At 32.4% G+C, this 23,200-nt stretch overlaps 2 protein-coding genes across 4 annotated transcripts; both read right to left on the minus strand.

The window, feature by feature from the left end:
• Positions 1–1,122: 1,122 nt before the first annotated feature.
• LOC108456570 (40S ribosomal protein S19-3-like) lies at positions 1,123–4,073 on the minus strand. The gene is made up of 4 exons (XM_017755117.2): positions 3,890–4,073; positions 2,733–2,823; positions 2,413–2,596; positions 1,123–1,448 (listed from the first exon to the last, which is right to left on the minus strand). The coding sequence occupies exons 1-4, from the start codon at positions 3,971–3,973 to the stop codon at positions 1,376–1,378; spliced, it is 432 nt and encodes a 143-aa protein (XP_017610606.1). The 5' UTR covers positions 3,974–4,073; the 3' UTR covers positions 1,123–1,375.
• A 9,569-nt stretch (positions 4,074–13,642) lies between these two features.
• LOC108456572 (uncharacterized) lies at positions 13,643–22,357 on the minus strand. 3 transcript variants are annotated; one of them, XM_053019174.1, is made up of 11 exons: positions 22,047–22,357; positions 21,043–21,103; positions 20,674–20,924; positions 17,959–20,543; positions 17,685–17,797; positions 16,009–17,425; positions 15,524–15,924; positions 15,297–15,345; positions 14,954–15,201; positions 14,725–14,823; positions 13,643–14,239 (listed from the first exon to the last, which is right to left on the minus strand). In XM_053019174.1, exons 3-11 carry the CDS (start codon positions 20,864–20,866, stop codon positions 14,005–14,007), a joined length of 5,340 nt encoding a protein of 1,779 aa, XP_052875134.1. In that variant the 5' UTR covers positions 20,867–20,924; positions 21,043–21,103; positions 22,047–22,357; the 3' UTR covers positions 13,643–14,004. The 3 variants fall into 3 exon arrangements, with proteins under 3 accessions (XP_052875134.1, XP_017610608.1, XP_017610607.1); XM_017755119.2 differs by having other exon boundaries at positions 15,524–17,425; XM_017755118.2 differs by having other exon boundaries at positions 15,524–17,425; positions 21,032–21,103.
• Between the last annotated feature and the right edge of the window lie 843 nt (positions 22,358–23,200).

A 23,200-nucleotide genomic window follows, 5' to 3' on the forward strand; every position in this document is an offset into this window, starting at 1 on the left:
ATATTTTAAATTTTAAATTTTAATATTTATAGTTATTAATATATGTTTTGAGAGAGATTTATAATATTGTACCATAACACACCCACTAAGTGGATGAACAAAATAATATATTTTTAAAAATCATATTATTTTGTATGTTATCATTTAAAAGGAAAATGGTATGCCTAGTTTGGGCATTCACATATATAAATTTAACTTAAAAATTTGTAACTTTTAATAAAAAATTTATTTTAAATATATTTTATAAAATACTTAAAACAAAAAGAATAAGTTTATTGTATTAGTTACTAATTCAAATAACTTTTACTAAATCAAACCACACTGAACTTAATTAAAAACATTATAATAACTTAAATATTTATTAGTAATAATTGTAGTTAATTATTTTTTAAAAAAAGCTTGTAAACTTTTTTAAAATAAAATTAAGGATGGCAACGAGATAAATTTTTATCTGCCCCAACCTCCACCTAAAATTTGACTCTAATACCAATTTTTAAGAAAAAATCCACAAGATTCGACTCGAAATTTAATTTTTGTTTTGAAATAAAAATAAAATTGAAACTAATATTTATTTAATTATTTAAAGTAAAACTTATTATGTATATTAAATATATTTTTGTAAATATTTCGAAATGAGTGAGCAGACTAACCCCAAAAATGGAGTGAAACCTCGAGTTTTTTATGATAACAATGGTTATTTAGCACATTTTTGGATTATAAAATTAGCAATTTTAATTTATATGAAATATAAAGAACTTGCAGACTTCTAATATTAGATTGGTGATAATATAAAGAAATTTTAATAGATAAAGCAATAAAAGTGGCTTCCAACAATATATTTATTTATTTATACATAAAAACACACAACATTATGTAGTACGGGTAACCTTTATACTGAAGTTCAAATCGCATTTTACCTATTTTACTTAAAAAATCAAATAAACATACAAAAAATAAGAAATACACATATATGTCGTGTGTACTTCAAAACAATGATTTTAAATAGAAAGTGACAAAATGCAATCTAACTCCTCCTAGTACAAAGACCTTCATACTACTTTTATCCTAATCTAATCAAATATAAACTTACCTAAACAAGGACGAATGTTGAACACAAATAAGTAGAAGACAAACATGATCCAATTTTTTTTCTCGGGATCATTTCACTAGTAAATTTTTCTAAAAGCAAGTTTCAAAACTTTTAAGGTCATAGTCAACAAAAAAACCATAATGAACTTGAAAACAAAAATTCTAGATATAGAATGGAAGATACCAGACATGGACACAAACAGAACTGATTTTAACACCATCTCATAAAACAGTAATCTTGCAAACAAACTAATTTTTCTTAACTCAATCCATATAGTGAAATTTCTCAGAGGGTAACTGCAATCCTTCCAGCAACTTGATCGAGATCCCGTTGGCCATTCGATGTGATTTTCCTACCACTGATACACAAGCATACAATTTTAGTAGTGTTTTAACGGATTGAAGAATGTTGACAACTATGTTACACCAACTCGAGATGAGTTGTTGCTAATCAAGCATCCTATCGCACCATAAAAATAAAGAACTTCGAGTACACTCAATTTTTTTTCTTTTCTAAGTTTTTTCATACATTCAAAGCGTTAAATGCATATATGAATATGTATTGGATATATAAATCTAGATAACATTGATAATATGCAATATAGTTTGCTAAAAATATCATGGAGGCCTTTGTACTAGGAATTTAATTGCATTTTACCCCACTACTAAAAAATGAGAAAATTAGCCACTGTACATTAGATCAAAGAGCAAACTAATCTTTTTTGTTAAAACTTCCATCCATTTCTACTGTTAAAAACTAGTTCCTATACTTCAGCACGAGGTACACTTGGTACGCCACATGTAATTGTGGTTATTCTGTTAGTCACGTCAATTTTTAACAATAGAAATGAATGAAATTTTTAATAAAAATGACCAGTTTGCTCTTTGACCTAACATACAAGACTAATTTGCTCATTTTTTTACTAAAGGGGGCAAAATGCAATTTGACTCCTAGAACAGGAGCTTTCATAATACTTTTACCAATATAATTAATACAGGCTCTAAATAAATAACTTCCGCAATTTAGTTCTTAAATATTTTCGAGATACGAGAGTTTAAGACCCAAAATGATTAATAGAAAAAAAAAAGGAAATCTAGCATTGTTATATCAAATGTTTTTCCAAGTGAAAAAAAATGAAAAATTGTTATATTTGAATCCTTTCGAGCTAGTTTTGCTTGATTCTAACAATCCTAGCCGAATTGCCTCCTCGTGAAATATTCATAGCCTACTAAACCAATTAGCTTTGATGCCACCAAAGTATTAAAGCTAATAGAAACAAAGAATTTACGAAAGCCAAGAGTCATATAAAAGGGGGGACTCACCCTTCAGTATCAAGATCGACGATGTTCACATTCTGCAATTGCTGGAGAATATGACGAGCAATAGACCCACTGCTCTTGCAGAAATGGCGTGGGCGGCTACCGTTCCTCTTGGCTCCTCCATATATCCTCCTGAAAGCACCAACACCAAGACCTCCCCTCAAGTAGATTTTCCTTGCCATGGAAGCTACAAAGTAACGTAGTACGGATTTCATGAGAAGTTATAGATGCATATGGTGCATTAGTAGCACTCTCTGATACTAAACAAACATAATAGAAAATAACAAGTGGAAAACGGATTCGAGAGTGAGATATCTACATACCAGCTCTTATATAGTACCAATCAGGGTCGTACGGTGGAAGCTCCTTCAATTTACCACCCTTGACAATATCGGTCCATGGAGGAAGCTCAATCTGTTCAAAAGCAGGAGAAAAGCAAACATAAGGAACAAAAAGCAATACATTGACCTAAACGCCTTATTGCTTCTTATTCTTTAAACATCAAGAAAAATTAGGCATATAATAAAAGGTTTGCTTACCTACTGCCACAAGACACTGATTAAGTATTATTCAATTACAAATTTAAGAAAGCATTTTACATTCAATGCATTACTTTTATTGAAATTGCAGCAGTGCACACGATAACACACATCAAAGCGCAGAATCCTTAATCAAGCTAATGAATCAGACTGGGATATATAATTTTTTACCCATGTACTTGGTAACTAGATTTTTTCCGGTTTCAAGCAATTTCTGATTCAATTGGTTCAACCCCTTTGTTCAGACCAGTATATCGATCGGTTCCTGGTCCAGGCGGTCCAACCAACCAATCCAGTTCCAAGAAAACTGGTCAAATAGTCAAATCTTGACAAAATCCAAGTTCAGGGACTAAAATGAATCTAGTTACCAAGTTCAAGTATCAAAGTGGAAAAAAAATATAGTACCAAAGTGGACTTAGTTGCCAAGTAGCCAAAAATTATATTATCCCAATCAGATTCATTCATAAAGCATTATTTAAACAACAAATAATCTGGAAAAAAAACCCATGGTACCATAAAAACAAATTAAGAACCTAATTAAGGCCTCAATTTTTTTGTAGCTGTCCTAATTTTTCATCAAAGCTAGCTGTAGAGCAAAAAAGCAAAACAACAACAAAAGAACAACGAATAGCAATTAAAAATATGCAAAGAGTTTCACATAAATATGTAAATCAAACAATTTATTATTCAAATAATGTATTCTTTGAAAAAAAAAATCACCATTGATCCGAAATGAAGCAGCAAAGTAACAATCAACTGGAGACGAAACAATACGAATAACAGCATTTTTTTCTGAAGATTTCCCATACTCAAGTAAACATTAGCAACAAAATGCAGAATTAAACTAAACCGAAGGCAAAAAACCCTAAAAACAGTTTAAAAGACAAGCGTTCAAATCTACAAGCAAGCCTCCATTTTTTTAAGGGTTTCTAAAAGCAAACCTTGCCGGAGCGTTTGAGGTGGGCGGCGTAGGCCTTCACGAACTCGTGGGGAGAAACGTCCTTCACAGTTCTCGCTGCCTCCATTATTATTTTCCCTGCGGCGGAAGCTGCTTGCGAGAAATGAAGTTTGAGTGATCTGAGTGTTTATAACAAAATTAGGGTTTTAAGTTTTTGGAGTTGGTTTGAGGAATGGTCAAATTCTAATTTTGATCCTTCTATTATGCTCAAATTTTGAAATTAATCTTATACTTGAATCTGATATAATTTAACCCTATACTTTTATAATATAACTATTTTTTTAATATGAAGAGAATATAACATTTATATAAAATGAGACTCACATCTGCGATTTAGTTAATGACTCGTTAGCTAGGTTGTTAATTATTTAAATTAAAATATCATGTTTTAATTTAGTCCTTAAAATATTAGTATCATATTTTGCTACGGTTAGAATTTTAATTTGGTAAATCGCGTTATCTTAGGCAATTTTTTTAGTTCAAATCTACCTAAGTCAATATTACTCTTAAAAAATGAAAATTCTCTCAAAAATATTTTATTACTTTGAAAATTTACAACTGAATGATTATAAATGAGGGGAAAGTCTCAATTTATAGTTGAACTCTCCAAATCCAATGATGCAAATTAAATTACATATATTCTACGAATCGGGCCGATTCAAGTGAATTAAATGAGCCCTATTTGATCAGTTGACCTCTATGAGACATTTCATACCCAATGATTACAAGGACTTTGATTTGCGACCTGTAACAATTTCATTAACATAGTAAAATTTGAGCATACATTAATTATAGTTTTCTTATGACAACATGAAATAACTTTCATAAAATATATTATGTGACATAAAAATGAAATAAACAAATAAAAATATTGAATATGAAGTTATATGATTTCAAGAGACGTATGTTTTTAAGTTACGAGATACATCAATAGTTCTTACTAAAGCATGTCATTATAACTACTAAATTGAATAATTAACTCAGTAATTAATTAAAATTAACTTTAATGGGCTTTTTCAATAAAAGAAATAAGATAAAACTCTTACCATATTTATTTTTTATTATTTGTATTAATTTTATTCTTGAATATTTATTTATTATTAAAATATTAATAAAAGCATACGAAAAATATACTTTTTTTTACAAATAACAAATTGATGAAACCTTATTTATTGATTGATGGGAAAAAAGTAATGCAAGAAGAACATACTTGAACCCAAAAAATGAAACTGAAATAAAAGTGGAATTTTATAAACTAAAATATTCTCTTCCTCTTATAACTCTCCCATAGCCCATTCATCCTGCAAAATGCAAATAATATTTTAAAAATTGTTATATTTATTCAGAAATTTATAGTAAAAATTTAAATTCCGCAAGCTAAATTATAAAAATATACATTAGTAAAAAATTAAATATTTAAAAAATAAAATTTATCCAGCAGGTAACCGAAATTTATTCATTTTCTAATGTGTTTTGCCGAGTTTTAAAAATACACAAAATAAAACTTAAAAGCTATTTTATTTCCCATTGTGTCGAATATCTCTCTTGTCTTTCTTAATTTCCAAGACCCTGCATTATTTCCAACATCCCAAATAGGATTATTGGGAATGTTGTTGTCCTTGTGAATGAAAAAATACCATTCTCTTTCTCCGCTACAAAAATGAACTACAAAGAAAAATTAAAATAAATAAATTAAATATTTTCAATTATAATAAGAAATAATTGAGGAATATACCATGATAGATGCATGTATTTTTTATGCTAAAATAAAAATTTGAAATAATTAATGATATAATTACGTAAATACTATTACGTAAAATCAATGTTATTGAAAAGTACCGCAACTCATTGGAGGCGTGGTGTAAAATTCAACGTCTTCAACCTCTAGAAAATCCGAAACGGGCAACAGATTACCCAACACCTTCTTTATCAAATACTGCTTCACCAATTCTTCAGGCGTCGGCAAAAATCGAAACCCCACCGGAGGTTGATTATGCCAGTCGTTATAATAATCTTCTTCAACCGGAATTCGATGGCCCCAATTTTGATGAACATCTTCGTAGTTTTTTTCAACTTCCACCATTGCCATTGTAGCTGTAGGTCGTAAAAGGCTTTGGGGGATTCAAGTGGTTTTATAGATGAAGAAAAAGAAAAAGGAATCCTATTACAACTTTGATTCGCTTGCTTTTCGATAGGAAAGAGTTTAGATTTACGTAGTGTCGATGGAGGTATTTTTGTTTTTCATGCAACAACTTCTAACTGTAATTTAGACAGTATATTGGTTGGAATTTGTGTTTTTCATGTAACAACTTCTGAGTGTAATTTATGTATTTGTGTTTTTCGTGGAACAAATTCTATGAAACTGTAATTCATTAGAATTTATATTGAGTAATCCGATTAAACTTTTAGCTTTGTTGGTAGAATTGAAACTTAATTAATATAGAGTAATTCATTTAAGGATAAACTACAAAGTAGTCACTTTTGTTTTCCTTAGGTTACATTTTAGTCACTTATGTTTGAAATGTTACATTTTGGTCACTTACGTTAACGTGTTGTAACATTTTAGTCATTGAACCGTTAATTTCCGTTAATAGTGTAACAGTAAGTTGACGTGGCACGTTAAATCATAATTTCAAATAAAAATTTTAGGTTAAATTATACAATTTGTCTCCATATTTTTTCATTTTAAGCAATTTTTTCTTTTATATTCTTTTAACTTTCCTTTTTTTTTTTCATTTTCTTCTGCTTCTCCTTTTATTTTCCTCCCTTCTCTATCTCTTTCAATGTAAAAAGAAAAAAAATGCTCAAAACAAAAAAAAAATTATAAGGACCAATTGTATAATTTAATCTAAAACTTTTGTTTGAAATGATGATTTGATGTGCCATGTCAATTTAACCGTTACACCATTAATGACAATTAACACTCAGTGACTAAAATATTACAAGATAATAATGTAAATGATAAAAACGTAACATTACAAATATAAGTGACTAAAATGTAATAGAAGAGAAACAAAAGTGACTATTTTAATAGTTTACCCTTCATTTAAACACACCTCACTTAGACTTTTTTTATTTATTTAAAGATCGATTAAACATATATGATGTTGATTTGGTTGTTTTTAATCATTGTACTTATTCGATTTTTTCTAATTCTAATCAAACGATACTTGTTAAAATTTCTAATTATCACATGTGTAATGTCATATCGGTTTATTATTTTCACATGTTAGTAATAGAAAATCTAATTGATAAATTTAACGTAAATCGTTTGCATCAAGATTAAAGTTTCAAATTTTTAAAAAAGTATTTAAGAATGATCCAATTGATTACTAAAAAAAGAAAAGAAAAGAATAATTCAGCTAAATAATATGGACTAAATCTACTATTTTACGTATTGTATAGGACTAATAGTAAGATTTACCCAAATGGATTCAACTGCCACAGTTTTGGTTTAAGACTTAAATTTCAAAATTAAAAAAACATAAAAACTAAATTTGACAAAATTAAAATAGATGGATTAAATACACAATTTACACAAAGTAGGGGAACTAATAGCAAATTTTGCTGAAAATGAAAAATTTGTAAATTTGGCACTGTCATTAACAATTATTTTTATTTTAGTCTCCCAACTTTAATAAGCTTTCATTTTGATCAATTGTCTTTAATTCAATGTTATTCTACACTTATTTTAATCACCCAGCTTTAATTAGTTTCACGTTGGTTATTCATTTTAGCTTTTTAAAATTAATCTTATTTTTCCTTTTTTTTATAATCAATTTGGTTCTTTTTCCCCGAAAAACATGGGATTTTAAGCAAGAATTTGGGTTTTATAGGAAAAATCAATTTATTTTTAATTTTCTTAATTTTACAAAAAAATTACAAAATATTTGGATTTTGCAGAGAAAAATCATTTTATCTTTTAATTTCTTTTATTTTATCTTTTAAGAAAAATTATTTTATTTTTAATTTCCTTTATTTTTCTCTTTTAGAATGAGTTTCTTCTAAGAAAAACTTGAGTTTTTACATGTTACATAGAAAGACTTAAATTTTATCTCTACAACTCTGGTAAAAATTTGTACAAATGACCAAAGTAAAAACTTATGAAAAGTAGATGACCAAGTATGTAGTTTGCCCTACATTCATTTTGTAAACAGGGGGCTGCTTTACCTTTACACTTATGACCCCTGTAACTTCATTGTTTTGTCGATACATCCTCTTACTCACTCACTTTCTCGATTTGGTTGTCATCTTCTACCCCCACAGCTGTTAACTTCTACCTCTCATATTACTTTTTTAATAGTAGCTTAAGTTGATTATTAAATCAACTAATTTTTTTTAACAATTTCATTTTTATATGACTTATAATTATTAATAGTCTCCTCTAATTTATAAATAAAAAATAATGTATTTTAACATACTTAAAATTATATATTTTTATATTAAAAATAATATTCATACTAATTAAATTAATACTCAATTTATATAATTATTATAATTTCCGAAGATATTTTCGGAAAATGACTTCCGGAAATTCAATTTACATAATAATAATAAAACAACTTGTCAGGCAAGAGAGGAACCAAAACCGAAACTATACAACTGGAATTTTATAAACTAATGATATTCTGTCCCTCTTTAAGTATCCCCAAAGCCCATTCTTCCTGCAAATAATGATAAAAAAAAAATAGAAATGTTATTCAGAAAATTATAGTGAAAATTTCAAATTCTGCAAGTTTTATTATAAAAGTGATGCAATGTAGTCAATTTTTTTTGTTTTTACAAGCTGATCATATATGTTTTATACAAGGGCGAAGCTAAAATAATTTTTTAGGGGGACTGAATGAAATTTTAATTTTTTATAGTCTATATCTTTATATTTTTTAAATGATTAAATCAGATTTTTATAATCTTAGGGGCCAAAATATAACTTTACCTTTACAAATTTAAAATTTAAAAAAATTGAAAGGCATAAATAATAATTTTCCATTTTAAGGGCCTCTGTTAGCCCCCCTAGATTTGCCTTTAGTTTTATAATAAAACTATAAAAATAGTTATTATAACGGTAAGCTGACATGACACGTAAAAATATTTGTTTGAAATGATGATTTAAAGTGCCATGTCAGCTTACCCTTACACTATTAAGGGTAATTAACAGCCCAATAACTAAAATATTATAAACGTAAGTGACTATTTTGAATGTTTACCTATTTTTTTATATAATATCTAGAACTACTCATAATCCCTCGAAACTCAAATCCTCCGCATGCATTCATTTTATAAAAAAAAAACATACATTTATTTTTTTTTCAAAAAAATAACTTTATTTATAGAGTAATATTAAGTGAAATGATGTTTGAGGGAAAAACAGAAAAGAGAGTAAATATTTTAAAAATAAACATTAAAAAAGACATTAATCTATTATAAATTCAATTCTAAAATTAAAAACAACAAATAGATGTTGCCAAATGTATAAAAGAACCAACTCATTGTTTCATAATTATTTTCAGAATGTACCTCAAGATGGAAATCTTTGTACCATTCTGGACGTAATTGAAGTTCATCCATTTTCCAATGTGTTTTTTTACGACGTTTCGAAAAAAAAACAAAATGATTGTTAAATGCAACTTTATTTCCCTTCGCGTCATGTATTTCTTCGTACCATTTTAAACTCCAAAATCCTAAATCATCTTCAACTTTTCGAATAGTATTATTCGAAAAGTTTTTGTCCTGTGAATATAAAAATACCATTTTTCTCTTCGTTAACGAAATCTACTGCAAAGAAAATTTAGAATAAATAAAGTTAAAAGATATTCAATGATAAAACTAATAATAAAAGCAATAATTTGAGTAAATAATTGAGGAATATTTGAATTTAATGTAGTATTGGACTGTAATTAAAGATCATTGTATATATATCATGTATATCGTTCCACATATCATATATAATGTGTTATAATTTAATTTATCGATATAATCATTACATATATCACGTATATGATCCGACATATCATTCTTATAGTATGTCAAGATTTCATATATAATTATTAATTATATAACATTTTATGTATATGATCCGACACATTATTCATATAATATTTCAGGATAGTATGTAATCCAACATATTACACAATAAATTCTCAATTATTAAATAAATAAAAAAACCTTATAAGTAAAGCAGAAGTTATTAAAAATTACCTAAACTCTTTGGATGTGTACTATAAAGAACAGCTTCTTCAACCTCTGAAAAATCCCCAAAAGGCAACGGATTATGCAAAATCTTGTTGATCAAATACTCCGTAATAAGTTCTTCATTTGTAGGTAAAAACTGAAACCCAACTGGAATCGGATTATCCAATTCGTAATGATCTTCTTCACGATCTTCTTCGACTCGATTTTCTGAGACCGGAATCGGATAATCCCATTTGTGAAGATCTTCTTTGACTGGGTTTTCGACTTCGTCTTCTTTGACTCGATTTTTTGATATTTGATGAAGAAAAGGCCAATGAAGGTCCTCATAGTTTTGAATCAGTACCATTGGCGTAGCTTTAGGGTGACACAGTATATGTATATGTATATACGTGTACATATATATATGTATATTTGTGTATATGAAAATGACGTGAAGAAAAACATGAGTTCTTCAAATGATTTTATAGATAAAAGTATTAATGGATTTGGGAAAACAAGAGTTTAATTGCTTAAAATGCTACACGAATTCGAATCCTATTAGAACATTGTCTCGCTGGCTAGGTCAATGAGAAAGATGAAACGACTTTTTCATTTTTTTTATTGTAATATTTTTTAGTTGAAAAATTTTATCTAAAATTCTATTTGTGTTTTTCAGGTAACAAATTCTATTTTGTTTTGAAAAAAAATTTAATTATTCATGGGGTATATTGATAGTGATTTCTTTACTTTATGTTCAAAGCAGGGCTCTAGTCTTTTAAAATTAAAAAAATTAATAAAATTAAAATTACACTTTAACTCTTTAAAAATAAAAAAATAATTTATTCTTTTAAAAGTTATAAAAATATAGACTATTAAAATGGTAAAATTATATTTTTACAATCGTAAAATTTACAATTTAATTTTGACCTCTTAAAAATTTTCGACTTTATCCCAGTTGAAAATTATTTATGGAGAGTATACTTGTGGTCAAGTTTTTACTTCACTTTTGATTACAATTAAGTAAATGTGTATTTCATTTAGTTAAATATGGTTTTTAACTTTGTATGCGGAATTCACAAAATTTAAACTAACATTTAATTTTATTATTATTAATTAAGTTAATCAGACGTGATGGTTTGTTGAAAAAAGAAGGGTTAATTATACTAATATCTTCCAATTATTGTTCAAAATTTAAAATTAATCCCTCGCAACAAGAGTTTGTTTTTGATGTTTGCTAATCTTGGAGGGCAAGCTGATCAGTTAATATCAACAACGAATAAGTTGGTTCATTGATATACGAGATTCAAGCTACTATTTGTTCGAGAGCATAGGCTTTAACTTCCAATGTATTGATATTTGCCAGTTGAAGTGTTTTAAGTGTCACGGGTCGCAATTTAAAACCTGTAACCATCACACTAAATGCATCCAATAGAGGTCTATTATTTAGAAGGGAATCATTTGACCCACAAGAACTGACTTGATTCAAAGAACTGTTGAAAAAACCTGTTATATTTAAGTCCAAGTGGCCCAATAATGAAGATATGACAGCATAGGATATCTCAGTAAATATGAGAACTAATCTTAAAAGACTGATAGAAATCATATCTTGTAAAGATTAGATTAGATATTGTATATCTTGTAAATCCCATGATTTAAGAGATAGGCTAATCTTATCTGCCAATGTAACTTAATCTAGACTGTTAATTTTGAAAAAACTCAACTATAAATAAAAAACCTCCCCTCACTTGTAAATCACTTCATTCATCCATTGTTTTCTTTTTGTTTCTTTTGTAAATAAGAGCATATTAAAAAAATTTACTTAAATACCTTTCATACATTTCTTTACGTGATTTTCTATTATTTTTTTAAAACTTCATTTGACATAATTACTTCTACTATACAAAGTAGTGCCTTAGAAGAATTTTAAAGAAATCGTCAGTTGTGGTAATTAAGTTGATTTAAGTAAATTTAAAATGAGCGAATCAACTAAGGTTACACGGATCACAAGACAAAAAATCTAATCGAGTGACATCATGAGAGTTGTCTTGCTCCGTACTCTAGCTATTGATTGGTTGAGGTTTTGAAGTGGAACATTTTTAAATTACACATATTAAAGAATAAACACGTCATAGCCAAAACATTCATACAATAGGTGCAATTATATGATACTGAAACTGTAACTTAATTTCCCCAGCTAATTATATGATACTGAAACTGTAAGATATCATACAAAGTGATAATTTTGACTTACTTTAAACCACCGATTCTTTCTAGAAACTACTGTAGTTGACAAGGTTAGTGATCATTTGGATAATTTTGACCAACTTTAACCACCGATTCTTTCTAGAAACTACTGCAGCTGACTAGGTTAATTTGAACTCTATGTTGTAGATAAGTTCAAATCTTTTAACAATTCATCTAAATCAATCTAAACCCTTAAAAACTATAAATAATGGTCACTCTTATTAATTCAAGAAATCGAAGCAGGTAAGCAATTCAAGAAGTTGGTTTTTATACGAGAAAGAAGAGTGCTCTGGTGTTTTATACTTTTCAAGTTCCGTTTAATGCAGAGCACAATATTTCCGTAAGATTTAGCAGAAACAAGAATGCTAACAAGGTTCCGGAGCAGGTGAGAGCAAGAGAAAAAAGATTCCCAATTGCTCTGTTCAAGTTTTGAAGTAGGTGAGAGCAAAACCGGAGAATGTAATTCATTAACATCTCCATGAGAATGTAAATATTTTTTACTTAAGCTCATCTTTGAAATTCAAAGAAGAGAATAGTATTCTGAAATCTTATCTTATAATTCAAAGAAGGTAATCTTATATTATATTATATTATTATTTCATCAAATAATAAGAACAATATTTCAACAATCATGCAAGAGTGGAACAGAGATGGACAAAGAAATCAGTCCTCCATTTTCATTCCTATTTTCAAGCAAACAAAACTATAATATCTTTCATCAATAATAATAATAATGATAAGGAATAATATAATTTTTTGCCTTTGAAGTTGGCAACTAGATCCACTTTTGTACCTGTACTTTTTTTTTTTGTTCACTTTGGTGCCTAAATTTGACAACTAGATCCATTTTGGTCCCTGGCCTGAATTCCATCAAGATTGGAACAAGACTGGATTGGTCGATCAGACTGGTTGGACCAAGAACCAAAATTGCTCGAAACCAGTAAAAATCGAAAACTGGGACAAAAACCAGCTGTTGAACAGGTATCAAACTTCTATATTTTTCAAATTCAAGGACCAAAATGAATCTAGTTGCAAAGTTCAGGTGCCAAAATAGACCTAGTTGCCAAGTTAGGGGCCAAATTATATTATCCCTAATAATAACAACAATAATTCAAAAATCATGCAACAACAACACAGACATAAGCTAAAGCAACCTATATGATGATGATGACCACGACAATGACAATAACAATAAAGGCCAAGATTTATTTCAATTTAAAGAACTTTGTGAAGGCTTTGGGCACATTATAAACACCAGCAATTCTCAAACTGATTCCAATCCCTTTCAGTCTCAGAGAGTATAAAGAGAGAAGATGAGAGATATGTAGAGAAACCCTTTATTTATGAATGAAAGGCATCCAAAAGGCTTTAATAAATACACTTAATTTTTACCTTAAGAATATTCAGCTACCTGTTTCAAAAATAATTCAGACTGAGCTTTGTTCTTCCCCCATTTTACCCAAAAATTATGGGGTTTACCCCTCACTTTCTCTCAAGATTTTCAGACAAGTATATTCAATGATAAACTCATATATTTCTCAGGAAATTGATACAAATGGCCTGCAATGGCAGGCAATGATCTAAGAGCCTCCATTGCTTTTAAATTTTGGAGCAGAGATGCACCGAGGGATAAGAAGATAATTGGCCAAAAAAAAAAAGAGGGAAAAATCAATCAAGTAATGATCAAAGGGAAAGACATTGTACCCCGTCAGGGAGATTACGGGGCATCGGGAGTGCAATTACGTATCTCTGGGAGAAGAATTTGTGAGAACTAGCAATTGCATCAGAGGACAATGAGGTCTCAGTGCCGTCAGCTTGCCCCCGACCATGGAACTTGGCAAAACGATTGATGACGGAAATCTTCTCTAGATCCTGACATTCCAATCTTAAGTCCAAGATTGAGGCTCTCTTGTCCAGACTGCACAACAAATAGGAAACATTTGAAGATAACTGGCATGGTCATAAAAGTAGCTTAGGGCAAAATAATTGATGGACAAATCAAAAAGAATATATAATTAAGTACATGAATAATTAGAAGCCTAAGTAAACCCTTAAAACATGATGCAAATCAAAGCAAAAATTTATCCCACAGTTAAATTCATATCCGATGATTCTAAAAAAGGCATATAATTATGAGCAATTTCATCCATTGAACTAGCAAGACGTTATCCCTTCAGGTCGAAGTACTACAGGAACATAACCAGGAAACACATGCAGCACACTTTGATGACAACAATATGATCAAATTTAATGGGTGGTTTGTGAGGGGAAGTTCTTACCACAAAACATTGAACTTCATAATTCATAAACATGGTGTTCACATTAATAACGTTGTTGCAAAAGACTAACAAATGAAATATCATGCATAAAAGATATTGGTGAGAAGAACTAGATGTGACTTACCTCTGTAAATCATTCTCCAGCTTCTTCGTTTTGATGACAAAATCTTCAGCATACTTTAAGGTGGACTGGTTTCTCTCCTTCTGAAGCTTTTCAGAGAGGCTAAAAGTAATTTGAAAGGAAAAAATATATATATTTGTAAGAAAGTATCGACTATAACAACGATGATCCAGCAGATGAAAACAAGTCAAAACACGATTTGAGGATTTCAAACAATATAAGATGTTCTTACGTGCTTTCACCGTCAGGAAGAATAGCAGTATCACTTTCAGGTATACATGCTGTGCTGCATGCATCTCCCAGGACTGATCTGGCAACAAAATATGCCACAGCCTCATAGCTTTTGCTAGCATCTGCAGAAAGAATTACTCTTGGAGGAGCACGAAGTAGTTGCTGCATAAGCTGCCTTGTCAAGATAAGCCTTCTTTTTGATCTAACCCCTGGTGGCCAATCTTCAAACATTTCAGGCTCATCTTCAACCTATGATTAGATCAATGTCCTTAAGCTGAGAACTGTCAGAGTTCTAAGAAGGAATAACATATGATCAAAGTAAGGCAGTTAAACATTGAACACACCTTCTCAATCAATCGATTTGCTGCATGCACCCATTCCACCTCTGCCACACTGTATCAACAGAAAACTTCAATATAATTCCAAAAATAAGAAAAACATAACCATAGGGAGAGGAGAGAGCAACTAATTTTTGCATAGTAACAGTATTGGCAAATACATTAGTGCTTTAGGTCAGTGAAATCTATACCACCAAAATAATTGCAACGAATGGGTTACTTATTCCAATCACCTGATGTTCTGAGATCTTTGATAAACTTGTTTCACTTCTCTATGCCATGGTAGAAGCTCAAATACCATACTTTTCCGCTTTCTTGCTCTCACAACAACCAAATCCTGATTTGTGATTTCAGGAGGCAGCGAGTGAGAGGAGATCAGCTCACTCACAATTGGCTTTGAGCTTTTACAGGCACTATCCAGCTGGCTAGGATAAGCAGCAGCATTAACCTGCTCATTTGAATGAAGAGCATGCGAGCTGTCAGAAGGTCTACCAACAATGAGTGCTTTTTCCGCGGCCTTCAACATGGCAGTTTTTCGAGCATCATATAGAGGTGACATTTGCTCATTTTTAAACGAGCCATACCGATCAAACCAGGAAGGAGCCATCTGGGGACTTATTTGAGAGTGTTCACCCTTGAGATTAGCAGCTGAATTGTTAGCACTGGAGAAATTCTGGGAATCATTCTGAGCATATGCCATCATATCATAAGAAGATACCTGTGCCTCACAGTTGTCTCTAGTGTTTGGTGAAAATCTTAGCATCTTAGGATCTCCAGAAGAAACTAAGATACGATTAACTGAAGCATCTTTCATCATAGTATCTGATCCATAAGATAACTGCTCTGCACCTTCAGAACTTACCGGCTGAGTATCCAAAGCAGAGTCTAGACATGGGCCTTTAAATCTTTTGACACTCCTATTACTTGGTTCAATCTCTATATCTTTCATTGACTGCACCTGATTCAATAATGAATGGTTCTGATTTACAATGTTATTTGGTCTCAAAGATTGACCAAGAGTATCAATGTCTTGTGGCATAGTTGCAGGATTTTGACTGGCATCACTTTCAGGAAATAACTGCTGATCTTTTGCTGGTTGCTCTTCTCCAACAAAGCTCTGTGGCTTACCAGGGCCTCCAGGAAACTCAGATTGACCACCCCGTCCTGCCTTAGCAATTTGATCGTCTAGCTTCTTTGTTCCAGGAAGAGATGTTTCAGAGTTAATATTCGATTGATGATGGTACTTGAACAAATTTTGGGAAGCCCAAGAGGACTGTGCTCCTAATGGATGTTGTGGGGCAGAAACACTGGTCCACACATCAGGCATTTTGGTAAAAGAACCTTGCTTTGGAGATTCAGGGGTAGCAGATGGTGGGTAAGCTGGTAGAGCCTCCAAAACTGGATACTGCTGGCCTGGATCCCTTGCACGGATTTGGTTGCTGCTACTTGGCTGAGAAGTCTCAGAAGAATTACGATTGTTATCTACAGCAGATTTAGGTATGTGGAGTGCTGGTTTCCTTTGCAATTGACTAGTTTGAACTCTCTCAGAAGAGTCATCAGTCTGCTTGGGCAGAGATCCCAACCCACCAAAAGGCGCATTGATAGATGCACTTGGTGTTGCCTGACTACCCACACTAGTAATATTTTGGCTTTGGAGATGACTTTTCAAATGATAATCAGAGGTAAAACCGGAAGAAAAGTTGGTCTGGATATTATATGGTGCCGCTTTATTGCTGATTTGACCAGAGCCACTTAAAACATTATTCTTAATATCTCCATAGGATTCTCCATGAGTTGAGGACTGAACAGAAGTTCTTGGATCCAACCATGCATGACCCTTCCTTCCTACCTCGCAAGAGCCAAGAACTGAATTCAGAGAACTAACTCTTTGGGGAGAATTCTGAGATGACATTGCACGATCAGGGTTGGTAAACCTTTGAGATGGGAGACCTAGTTGTAAACCAAAACCTTGCGAAGCAGGAGGCCTATTATGCTGAAACTGGCCTACTGATCCATCAGAAGTTTCTGTATCTGGCATTTCAGATGATAGATTGCGTTCAGAAGGGCTTAAGTGTGTAGCAGTGCCATGTTCCCTTGGCTGATCAGTCTTAGGAAGCAGCTCCAGCATATTTTGACTGCGAAATTTTGTAATACCCAGAGCACCATAGAAAGTAATTAAGGACAGCAGCACAAAAATAATTATAAAGAAATCTAAAGTGCCAGCATTACCAAATAAGATCAGATTTCAGATATATGGTGACATATAAGTTTTTACTATCACAGTTTTTACAACCAAAAAGAATATTATTTATAGCTAGACTGTCACAACAATAAAATTTGAGAAAAGCAAGAAATTCAAACCAAGCTAAAAGTTGAGTACAAATATTCAACCACCTCATTGGAGCTGTCTTGTTCAGCACAGAACCAACAAAAGATCTGTCAGAAGCAGAACCTTGATTTGAGCTTCTGGAAGGTACCTCATCTACTCGAATGCCGGGAAAACAACCCTAAGTATAGAAGAAGAAAATTAATAAATAAAAATTGCCTTCCAAAGGCTAATGATATTCTTAAAAAATAAAGTAAAATTCAGTGGTGATACAGAGGACAGAGAGAAAACGAGCTCATAATTTCACACTATTTACACAAGCAGCAAAACACAGAAAATTACCTTCTCAGTTTCTATAGACTCTCTAGTAGCATGACCAGTAAGTTTTGACTGCCCAAAGTATCCTCGGTCATGACCTTTCAATCCTTGCGAAATATTTTGGGACATTGCCTGTGAATGTGCAACACTTTTAGTTCCATATGAAGGTTCAACCTCCACATCCAGATCCCCCATTGGATGATACTGGAATTTACGGATTCCGGAAGGTTTATGACTAATACAAACAGATGACTTCTGTTTTCCTCCATGTCGATCATTTACATCCAGCCAGACATTGTCTCTCATGCCACCAGTAGAAAATGGGTGGGATGAGTTTGGGTGAAAACTGTCATTGGAAGTTTCTTTGACATTGGAATTCTCCAATATATTTGCTTCAGATGCTCCCTTGTCCAAGCAATCATTTCTAGATGAATCAAAAGTTCGAGGGTTCTTATCCTGATTTTGCAGATATCTTGCTTGAACCTTGCTTGGTCCAGAGTTTACTTTAGAATCAGTACTTCTCCTGAGATTATGATTGTTCGGAAGTTGCTGGCTGCTATCCTCAGTGACCCTTGCAGTTCTTGAATCTGTTATTGCAGCAACATTATCCAGCTCAGAACCTTCCCTGTTCACCTGCGGGCTTCCCAAGCCGGAATTCAACTTTCCCCATTCGCTATTTGCATCAGGAATAGGATAACCAAGAAAAGAACCATGACCTTTCTCCTCAGACATGGCACCTCTGTGATCACTATTCTGAGCAGGTTGCAATGCACAATCAATATCCTGACTTTTTGATATAGCTTCACCACTATGTGACGCAGACTCAATGAAGCTCCAACCGTTTGGCTTGTTATGTGGCTGAACACGCAGATTATGTACAGCCATGTCTTGTTGGTGGCCCGAAATGCTCTTTGCACTTACTTGCATGTTGGGAGAGTGAGCAACATTTCCAAAGATTTGCACACATTCAGCTACAGGTTTTTGTAGAGGACTGCAATCTAACCATTTGCTTCTTTCTTCTGTTAACTGTTGAACAAGTTTCTGAGATGAATCATTATGTATTTTCCTGGTCTGTTCATTTGCAATCTGGACTCCTGATTGCTGAACTCCAGGGATGCTAAAAAAGTCAAGATTGATATTGGCATCACTAGACATGGGAAAAGATTTAGAATTCAATGTCGAGGCAGTCTGCAAGTTGTTATCGGCCCAAGCCAACTGATGTTTGCTGCCATCATTGACAATTTGTGATGCTATGTTCCTACTTGAAGGTTCGCTATTCTGCACACCCAAACCACTCCACTCTTCCTGTACCCCTAAATCATTACTAGATGTTTCTGCTACAGCAGACTGCATAAGTGCACTCCAACTTCCACTTTGCAAAGAAGGCAATGCTCCAAAAGAGTCCGTACCATCCAACACTGAGCCCATGTTGATGCTCTTTCCAAAGATATCCCACACACTGTCATCTGATCCAAACAAAATCTTCTCTTCAGTCGCATCTAGCGTAGCCACACTCTGTGAGGGGGCAGCCTGAGCCGTTGACTTTTCCAAGGATATTTCTGATGGACCAGGACGTTCCTGCCTTCCATCATAAGACTCCTGCATCACCGCATTATTTGGCTGGATAGTCATTTCCTGCAAGGGTTCTGGACGAAATCCAGTATTTAAGCCTTGTCCTGTTGTAGCCCCAAACACATTTTTACCCTGATCACCCTGTCTTCCATCTTGCAAACCAACTTGATCTGAAAACAGATCATATTGATTACTTGGAAAAGAATTACTGCTGGCTGGCAGCTGCTGCATTGAAGGCTTCTCCATTTGGACAGAAGAATGGTGATAAGGGTTTCCTCTCGCATTGCTGGTAGTCCCATAAAATGATTGATCAACCTGTTGAGGAACCAAACCCATCAAAGATGCCTGGCCTCGCTCCGGGGAAAACGTAAATCCACTAGAGGATACATGCATGGATGGAGATGTACCATGCTGCAACCAATTTGGTGCCATGTGCTCAGGCTGCCAGGAATAATTTGAAGCATCATGGACAGGAATGCCATTGATTGGAGCTGAAGAAAGGCTACCCAAGCCATGTTTTACAGTAGAAGAAACCTGATTTGCAGAGCTTAATTGCCTTGCATCTGGTAATTGAAACTGTGGCCTCAGGAGTTGTTGCCTCTGTAATTCTTGCATTTGCTTAAGCATAGCATTTTGTTGTAATAGCTGCATGTCATTCATCCCTGATTGCTGCCTTGGTAAAGACTGGATCATGCCAGAATGCTGTGCGCTAACTTGCTGTTGCCCCCCAAAAAAGTCGTAATTCATGGGAGATTCAGTAGATTCCAACCTCAATGAATTTTTCTTACTAAGATCAGGACCATTTCCTATCTGTGAATCAAGAGGTGATAAGCATCTAGATACTGTATCCACACCCAAAAAGTTTGGTTCATTCTGACTTGTCTGGAAAGCCTGATGCCCTAGCAAATAGCCATTTGCAATTGGTGATTGGTTTTGTGATTGACTTTGGGCGATTTCAAACCTCAGACCTGACTGAGTGAAGTTCAGATCATGCTGTCGGCTCGAAGACTGACCAGTCTGTCCTCTGTCAGATTCAGCTAGTGCCAAAAGAGTATAAAAATATCAATTAAACAGTGGTTCAAAAGCATATTATAACCACGCACTAAAATCAAATTTGTAGTAACAGAAGAGAGTAGAAACTAAACAATCAAGATGTCTTCGTATTACCTAATTGATGTACACTAAAATTCTTCAAACTGGAAACAAGAGTTTCACCAGCTTGTCTCTGGCTTCCAACCCACCGATTGTTATTTAATCCAGGCCAGGCAGTGTCAAGGCCTTGCGAATGATGTTGGCCCTGGGGCAACCCCTCTTGACCAAGAAAATTATGGATCCTGTCTCCAACTTCGTTGCCAGGCATAGAGATAATCCAAACCAAGAATTTTCAGCAGCTAAAGTTTTGGGAGAAAATTTACTACCTAAAAGGAATAAGAATTAGGTTAAAAATCTTCACACTTTCAATTCCATTACAGAACATACGATCATAAGAATACTTCTATAAATCCAACTATAATTAAAAACAAACCTCTTCCATACATTTAAACATTCACCCTGGTTTTGAGTTGTGAAGTTTGAAAATCAACCTTAACAGCTTATCCTGCATGGATAAAATCCAACACATCATCTCTTCATGGAAACAAAAATTAAAGCAAGTTAAGGTAACCATCCGATCATAAAATTTGTTCCACCTTTCTTTCTTCATTTGGTATAGCAAATGTGTGCCAAGAAGTATAAAAACGTCAAACAAAGGATATCCAGTAAACAAATGAAATAGCAGCATGGCACAAAAACCAAATATGCGTCATCACAATTTCTTGAATGAAAAAAGTGGTATTCCATAAATTTAATATCAGCACATCACAATTTTTCCCTTGCCTAGTAAAACAGAAATGCCCAGTAAAACACAAATTACTGATTAGCTTCAGAAGATTAGGTAACATATCAATGTCAATGAAGTAAAACACAAATTACTGATTAGCTTCAGAAGATTAGGTAACATATCAATGTCAATGAACTCCAACTAACACAAAATGAAAAAGAGACACTCAAGAAGCAGCGAAGCAGAATACTACATGTGAAATACAACCATAAATTCACCATTAATGAAAAATGCACGAAACTAAATTATCAATAAAAACTAAAACATTTGCTTTTTTTTTTTTTTAAAGGCTTGAAATCTTCCATACAGCAGGAAGAAAGCAACTACTACAACTTCAACTCAATTGAAAATTTGCAATCCCCCACGGTGAAGATCCCCGGCATCTCTCCATCTTCTCAGCAAACAAACAGACACTTAACTCAAATTTTCCGTAAAATCGCGCATTTCTAACCTAGACTACAAAAAAAAATCGAAACGGTAGCAAGCAATCCCCATCCCTAAAACAAAATACAGAAAACACAACTGCCCAGCTCTATAATACCAAATCCCTATTATCGATTCAGCTTCTTACATATATATACATCATAAGAAAGACTTGTAGAGTGAAAAAAAATACATTAGGGTTCCTAGAGAGAGAGAAAGAGGGGAAAAGTGAACTCACATTGGACAGGAGAAGCCATTGAAATGGAGCTCGAAAAATCGATCCTCGAAGATGTTAAAATTGTAAGAAAATTATGAAAATTATTAGGGTTCTAAAATTTTGGGCCTTTTTTTTTAGCTCAAAGAGAGAGGGAGAGCGATAAAGTGATCGAAATAGTGTGCGAAATTTTCAACGAACAGGGGGGGCAAAATTAAGGTTCGTACCGAAGTTAAGGTTCGGAGGGAACGTATACGAGGTTCGGAGTCGAAGCTGTAACGAGGAGGTTGAAGGAAGGAAAGAGGAAGACGCCTTGTTTGGGAAAAATAGGCAGTGTTTGGGTGCGGTAGGAAAAAGAAAGAATTTGGTGGTTCTCCACTGATGATTTGACACGTGGAAACTCAATGGTGGTTCCCACACTTGTGAGAAGGTTAGGATTCCACCATCGGATCTGCATAAAAAGTTTTCTTTTACAATAATTATATTTTGGCTAATTTATCAAAAACATCATGTTTAAAGAAGCCAATATACTTTAGGATGAAGCAATTTATAGTCTCAAGACTTGGCAGCACTCAAAACCTTCGTCCCTAAACTTTTTTCTCCATATTAGTCCGCATAATCTTTTCAAATTTGATCCCCAACTTGAATTTTATTGAAGTAAAATGACTTGATTCTTAAAAGATTCATCATTATTTAAAAATTTAAAAATTTCTTTATTTTTCATTTTATATTTTTAAAATTTTCAAGTGATAATATAATACTTTCTTACAGTGTCACGTTCTCCCACATTAAAATAAATCAAAGTTTAAAGATTAATTTGAGAAAAGTTTTTAAATTTTGAATTAAAATGGACCAAGAAAATTTAGGAACTAAAATAGAAAATGTTTCCAAATTTAAGGACTAAATATTACTTTATCCCTTATTTTATAATTAAATATGCCTAATCTATAATATTTACCATTAAAGTCCTTAATAATCAAAGGATTTTTTTTTATCATTATCCTAACCACTTTATTTTATTCTTTGCAAAGATTTAATCTAAATCTCTTAACAAGTAGTTAAATGTGTGGTATTAAAGCTATTTCAATTACCAAATTTCTTTTAAATTCAAGTTTGTGGGTGTCAATGGTGACTAATCCTAGTACCTCCAATTTATTCATCGATTAGATTAAATAGAG

The sequence above is a fragment of the Gossypium arboreum genome, chromosome 9 (assembly GCF_025698485.1).
Source record: "Gossypium arboreum isolate Shixiya-1 chromosome 9, ASM2569848v2, whole genome shotgun sequence".
Lineage (NCBI taxonomy): Eukaryota > Viridiplantae > Streptophyta > Magnoliopsida > Malvales > Malvaceae > Gossypium > Gossypium arboreum.

What these genes read in the sequence shown, in the direction of transcription:
- LOC108456570 (XM_017755117.2), bottom strand. Translation starts at nt 3,973, where the DNA reads ATGGAGGCAGCGAGAACTGTGAAGGACGTTTCTCCCCACGAGTTCGTG. An exon ending in ACCTCAAACGCTCCGGCAAG is followed by an intron (nt 2,824 to 3,889) that starts GTTTGCTTTTAG and finishes GCTTTTGAACAG; the next exon opens with ATTGAGCTTCCTCCATGGAC. An exon ending in TTGGTACTATATAAGAGCTG is followed by an intron (nt 2,597 to 2,732) that starts GTATGTAGATAT and finishes GTTACTTTGTAG; the next exon opens with CTTCCATGGCAAGGAAAATC.
- LOC108456572 (XM_017755119.2), bottom strand. Translation starts at nt 20,866, where the DNA reads ATGCCTGGCAACGAAGTTGGAGACAGGATCCATAATTTTCTTGGTCAA. An exon ending in TTTTAGTGTACATCAATTAG is followed by an intron (nt 20,544 to 20,673) that starts GTAATACGAAGA and finishes TTTTGGCACTAG; the next exon opens with CTGAATCTGACAGAGGACAG. An exon ending in AGTCTATAGAAACTGAGAAG is followed by an intron (nt 17,798 to 17,958) that starts GTAATTTTCTGT and finishes TTCTATACTTAG; the next exon opens with GGTTGTTTTCCCGGCATTCG.